The sequence below is a fragment of the Tiliqua scincoides genome, chromosome 5, assembly GCF_035046505.1.
Source record: "Tiliqua scincoides isolate rTilSci1 chromosome 5, rTilSci1.hap2, whole genome shotgun sequence".
Lineage (NCBI taxonomy): Eukaryota > Metazoa > Chordata > Lepidosauria > Squamata > Scincidae > Tiliqua > Tiliqua scincoides.
Genome location: NC_089825.1, coordinates 131,326,093 through 131,332,474, shown reverse-complemented (window position 1 = coordinate 131,332,474; position 6,382 = coordinate 131,326,093). Strand labels below are relative to the sequence as shown.

The window sequence follows — 6,382 nt, the reverse complement described above, 5'->3', positions numbered from 1 at the left end:
CTCCAAAGATCACCTAGTCCAGCCACATACTCAGCAGAGGCAAAACTGCTATAGCATACCTGCCAAGATGCCACTAAATTTTCCTGTAAATGTCTCAGCCAAGAAGTGTGTGAAAATGAACACAACCAATTGATCAATTGACTCATTTTTTTTCTAGTAAGTAGTAAATAATTGCTACACACACACACAAGACCTTACGTTGGCTGATTCAAGCCTAGCTCCTGGGCTGGAGGTACCTTGAAGGACATCGTGGGGAAAAAAGGAACAAGCTGAGAAGTGATCCCACCAATCAGAAGGCCCCCAGGCTGATGCCAATCGTGCAAAACAGGGACGGGATCATTTCCTGGGCACTTCATAGCATGATCTGGGCATGCCCTGTGAGGCAACAGCAGCAGCAGAAACACAAATGCCATCACCGGCATGCCTCTCTACATACAGACACTGCCTGATCTCGGAAGCTAAGCAGGGTCAGGCCTGGTTAGTACTTGGATGGGAGACCTCTTGGGAATACCGGGTGCTGTAGGCTTATACCATAGTCTTTCGAGACTGAAGGTTGCCAACCATGTGCTCATCTGTAGCCTCCATGGAGTTGAAGCAAGCTATAGTGGAAAGGAGCATCAGCCTAATCCCTCACATGAAATGGATCATAAAAGCATGCCTTGAGCAACAGCTGAGGCTCTCTGAACTTCACACTGCAAAACAGAAACTCTCATCATTCAAACTGAGCAGGGACCTCCCTGTCTCATTCCTCACCCCTGCTCTGAGCAGGTGGAGGGCTTTAAAACTACTCTCTGACTTGCTTGCATTTTTTTTTGTTTTTGTTTTGGCTGCCCTAAGGAAAGCTGCTTGAGAGTGAAATAAGTTCGGATAATTGCTAGGAAAACAATTACCGCTGCAAAATTTGTTCTCTGAATGGCACCCATGGTAGTGATGACACGTATCAGGTCTGATTGCTCCTCTCCACTGGCAAGAAGTGGGAGGTGGGCTCAGGGTGACCTCAGTCAACAAGCACCAGCAGAATTAAGCCCCACAGGAAAATCAGACGAAAAGAAGGCATCATTCGGCTAATTATGGCAGTGATCCCCTTGGTCTCCTCTTCCTCCCACCCATGAGCTTCACCGAGCTGGGCCAGAGGTAGCAGCTTACTGGAAGAGGGTCACCACCTGCTTGGCTCCACTGCTCCACTCCAAATAGGACTGGAAAAGGAACATGGAGAAAGTGTGGAAGGGAGGAGACTGGGGTGCAAGAAAGAAAAGTTTTATTGTTATCAGTATTATTATTCAGAATATTTAGACATGACTTTTCAAAAAAAAAAAAAAAGTTCACAAAGGGACTTATGTAGGATTATTATAAAATTAATAGGGTTCTGTCTCCAAAGGGCTCACACTCTAACACCAGTTACAAAAGAAACACCAACACAAAACCCCCAGAAAAGAGACTGTTATGGAAAGAATAGGAACATTCAAACCACCCCCTTCCTGGCCCCCACACTTGCTTTTCTTCTCAGTCCTGCTCTTCTTCTCCAATCCAAGAAGTGGGAAAGGCAGAGTTCAGACCAACATCACAAGTTAGTTCCACACATCAGAGAAGACGCCACCAACTAAGAACACAAAATGTGCCTTTTGCTCTCCAAGTCTGGCACCTCTTCTCAGCCAATTATTCCAGCACTTAATTTTATGTTCTGTTGAGTTGTACAAGAGGAGCATTTTGAACTCTCCTTCCTCTTCTCCAGTCCACTTTCGTCACCTATGCAATGAGCTGGATTCAGCAAGCTCCTGGAAGGGGTGCTTCTTCAACTCGTTCTCTCCACTCACATTCAGCTAAGGGGGGCACTGCCATAGCGAGAATCAATTCAAGCAGCCTGCTCCATTTATAGATGCACAGACTAAAACCTATGTATGTTGGACTGGTTTGAATAATAGGGTAGCCAGGGCTTACAAAGACAGTAGAAGCCTTGTCTTCAAATCACAAAAAAAAACAAAGAAGACATGAATATGCAACTTTGATTCTTTAATCCTTTCTCCTAATTAACTGTTTCCTGTTGTTCAGCTCAGGTCTCAGCACAATGATGTAGCATTTGGGGAAGAAGATGCAACCCAGCAACCCAGCACTGGAGGCCAGAATGGAGAAGCTTTCCACAGCCACCATGTATTTCCCTTTGGTGCTCAGGTAAGTGGGGACAAAACACAGCCACACACTGCAAAAGATCAACATACTGAAAGTGATGAACTTCGCTTCGTTGAAACTGCCTGGCAACTTCCTGGCCAGGAAAGCCACCGTGAAGCTGATGATGGAGAGAAGTCCCAGGTAGCCCAGGACCAGATAAAACATGATGACGGCGCCTTCATTGCATTCTGCTACCATCTCTCCAGGCAGCAAATGCATGTCCAGATCCGGGAATGGCGGAGACACTGTCAGCCACACCCCACAAATACCTGCTTGGGTCAGGGAGCAGAAAAGGACAATGGAGTAGGCCATTCTTTTCCCCACCCACTTCCTCATGCTGGACCCTGGTTTGGTGGCCATGAAAGCAACAACCACAGTGATAGTTTTGGCCAACACACAAGAAACAGCCACTGAGAAGATGTTGCCAAAAACAGATTGCCGGAGAAGGCAGGATGCTTTCCAAGGGTAGCCAAGGAACAGCAAAGAGGAAAGGAAGCAGAGCAGGAGGGAGACAAGGAGGGCGTAGGTGATGTCTCGGTTGTTGGCTCTGACGATGGGGGATTCTTTGTGCTTGATAAAAATTCCCAGCACCAAGGCTGTGATCAGAGAAAGAGACCCAGCAAGGGAGGCTAAACCCATCCCTAAAGGTTCTTCAAAAGAGAGAAAGGTTATAACTTTGAGGATGCATCCATCTCTCTCTTGGTTTGGATATTGGTCTTCCGGGCACTGGAAACAGTCAGGCATGTCTGAAAGTGAAAGAAGATCCATCATAATGTTAACTTGTGGGAATTTCCTTGGGTGCTTTCCGAGTCGGAGTCATTGTTTACGTCAACCTCTGTCTGCCTGGCCCTCTTATTGAGTGGGTCCTGCTTAAAAAGGCATTTTAGGATCATCAAACCATTCTTATTAACAGTCAATGGCATGAAGTCTCAAATCTCTTGACATCCTGAACCATATACAGCATGAAACAGTCCCAATGGTGCCAATAAAATGAAAGGTTATCACTTCAGTTCACATATAGTCAAGTCAATGAACCTGTAAGTTACTTGGTGCACCATGTCACCTACCTTTCCAGGTGGAGATCTTCCCTTCTGGACATGGAATACAATAGTAGCAGCAGAACTTCTCCCCTTCCTTCTTCTTCTTCTGAGAACCAGGCTGGCAAGAATCGCTGCAGACCGAGATGGGGAGCATCTGCGCAGAACCAAGAAGAGAGTTGAGGGCTGGGGCCAGATGACGTTTTATTGTCCATCAAGTGAGGAAAAAAAATGAACAATTAACACTGAAGAGCTTCCAATTTACTGGATGCAACTTTTCTGCCTGGACTTTCCTGGGCACGGCATCTTTTATTTTTGCCTTTATTCACTTTCGGCCCAATCCTGTTCTTCTTCCCCCTCCCCATCCCACTGATGTGAGACACCAAAATGGCTACCACTGCAATCTATGAAGAAGTGGGGTAGTTGTAGAGATCTACTTGGCACAAGATAACATGTGTTCTCTAACCAGGAATAATTTTCAATGGTACAGAGCAATCTACCTGGACCTGCATGACCAATTTCACAGGCCCAGGTCCAGTGGACTGACGCTGCCATCCCCAAACCTGTCCCTTTCCCAGTCACATGTACTGTCACAATTCACCCATCACCCACCCCAATGTATCTTCATTCTGCCCACTCTTGCCCCCAGTGCCTCATTCCACCCTCCTCTGCTTCCATTCTGCCCTCTCCCACACAGTTCCACCTCCGCCGTCATCTCACCTGCCACAGCAGGAAAGATCTGAGGGATCTGGCAGGTAAGATCAGGGGGGATCTTCCAGTGTGTGTGGGAAGGCTCTGGCCTTCCCTCTGGCTCTCCTGCAGTACATGAGTTCACACACAGCTGAAGCATCATTTACTACTGCAGCAAAGGAGTTAGCACTTGCAGAACACTTGTTCCACCAGTGGGGCAGCCCAATAGGATTTGGCCGTTGGTGTGACCTTGGGGGGGGGGAATGACCACCATGCTGTGTGCTTCAACCCAAAGATAGAGGAAGGACCAAGGAGAAGTTCATAATCATGTGGTACTTCTTGTTATTTTTTAAATGTTATACACAGTAGCTGAATACAAACAGCCCATCACAGGGCACAAATCTTCTGGCCCACTAGAATGCTGTGATTATATTACTTAAAATACAACCCTTGCAATCATGGAGTCACACCGCGTGATACTCTAGAATCCATACCTGATTCAAGCTTCTGTGCCATGACATGTTATCCTCATGAATGGTGAATGTTCTTCCTTCAGGTGCATGGGGATCCAGCCATCCAACTTTCACCTTATGGAAGGAGGAGTTTGGAGATACGACGACACTCATGATATCAAACCCACCTACCATTTCCCCCTGCTCGTTAAATGACACTTTTTCTCCCACAGAGTTGTTAAATGAAATGCCTTGAAGAAGTGGGTGGAGCTGCACAAAATAGGAATAAACAAAGGAATTAGGGTACATTTGGTTCTCTTTGCCAAGATCTCAAAGAACCTTTTCTTGGTGATATGGTGAGTTTAATGGAGAACGAGCCTTCTGGCTTGCAGTGCTAGAAGACCGAAGATGGACAAAGTTTTCAGCTCCAAAATGCATGAAGTGAACCCACTTTCAGTCAAATATTTGCATGAATTCACCAGATTTTCTGTTCCTAATCAACCAGCCCCAGGGATGCTTTCATGAATCAGGAAGAGGAAGGATTGGGAGCACACATGGACAAACATCCATGGTCCCAAGAGTCTGTTTACACCAGTAGTTATCAAACTCACTGTGGCCGCAGTGCCCTTTGCATTCACAAGGGCATTGCACAGCCTATTCTTCCTGCCTCTTTGGTGTGAGATTACACCAGATACAAGGATCATGGAATGTCAGCCTGGAGAGCCAGGAAGAAGAGGCCACGGAGCGACCCTGCGAGTGGACTGTGGTATCCTTGGGAACATGTGGCACAGTTTGGGAACCACTGGTCTACACCGTCAGACTGAAACAGCTGCAAAGAATGTGGAACAGCAAGACAAGCAGTCACCCAGATATTTGCTATAAGACGAATCCAATCAATGTCTGTCATGATGGATGGGAGTGAATTTATTTGTAAAGTGTGTGGCTAACTGATCAGTTAAATGGTGTCGATGATAACCTTGACTTTCTCTGGGGAAAAAAAAAAAATTACCTGCCAGAATTGGAGGTCTTGAAAGGCACTTCTGTTCCCATCCACCATTGATCTGTGATGAGATCTAGATGAGGAGCTGGCGTATAAGGCACTCGCCACAGCATAGACAGCATTATAGATACTGTAGCTGTGGCCAGTCATGCGCATTTCAAAAACAGTATCAGGGAGGTTCTCCAGCCTGTCTTCCCCAGCGCAGGATTCACCAACCACGTCCGGCACAGCAGGATCTGAAAAGGAGCATACAAAAGCTTGTTCCCAGAAGACCTTGAGGAAGCCATCCCTTTGATCCTGGTGAGGGTGTATTTTCTGAAGATAGGTCTGGAATCCTGGAGGTTCAGCGGAGTGAATTGTGAAGGAAATGGTGCTGTGGAACAGCTGAAGACTCTTAAATGTTATTTCTGATGCTGCAAAATCAATTTGAGCTGTCATAATCCACACCTTTCCAAGGGTTATGCTCTCCTCATATGCAAGTTCTGCCATGGCCATTAAGGTGCTCAGCCACGAAATGGTTGCGCTCTCTCCGTAAATGACAAATGTGTTTGCTTTCCTACACATGATCAGCAGATAAATCTCTGAGGCTGTGACACCCAGGTTTTCAAGGTCTGTAAATTGAACTTGTTTGGGGATTCTTTCTGTGAATGCTGAGCAGATTCCATGCTGGGAAAACAGTGGCTCCATGGCTTGTAAGAAACGTTCTCCACTGTCATCATCCACAACAAAGAGTCCAACCCAATTCCATCCAAAATGCTGAAGTAATTGGATAATCCCCATGTACTGATGGACTTCGTTTGGGGCCATTCGGTAAAAAGAAGGGAGCTGCACTGAATCTCTCTCCTCTGCAGCAAATGAGCCATAAGTGAGCTACAAGGAAATGTACAGATCCTTAAGAAATTGATTAGAGGTATATCTGAGTACATTTGTATGTGATCAGCTTTAATGAATATCAGACACAGTAAAACCATGGTTTGGATTCCCACCTCCAATTTATCAACCTTAAGGTCACAAACTGTTTGAGCACCAGTGAGGGA

At 46.1% G+C, this 6,382-nt stretch overlaps 1 protein-coding gene across 1 annotated transcript; it reads right to left on the bottom strand.

Moving 5' to 3' along the window:
• Window positions 1-2,010: 2,010 nt before the first annotated feature.
• LOC136653546 (vomeronasal type-2 receptor 26-like) lies at window positions 2,011-6,152 on the bottom strand. The gene is made up of 4 exons (XM_066630437.1): window positions 5,355-6,152; window positions 4,388-4,615; window positions 3,234-3,360; window positions 2,011-2,912 (listed from the first exon to the last, which is right to left on the bottom strand). The coding sequence occupies exons 1-4, from the start codon at window positions 6,150-6,152 to the stop codon at window positions 2,011-2,013; spliced, it is 2,055 nt and encodes a 684-aa protein (XP_066486534.1).
• Between the last annotated feature and the right edge of the window lie 230 nt (window positions 6,153-6,382).

Coding starts and splice junctions, on each gene's coding strand:
- LOC136653546 (XM_066630437.1), bottom strand. CDS start 6,152: ATGGCCCCAAACGAAGTCCATCAGTACATGGGGATTATCCAATTACTT. Junction 4,616..5,354: donor AAGACCTCCAATTCTGGCAG/GTAATTTTTTTT, acceptor TATTTTGTGCAG/CTCCACCCACTTCTTCAAGG. Junction 3,361..4,387: donor GGCACAGAAGCTTGAATCAG/GTATGGATTCTA, acceptor GGTTCTGCGCAG/ATGCTCCCCATCTCGGTCTG.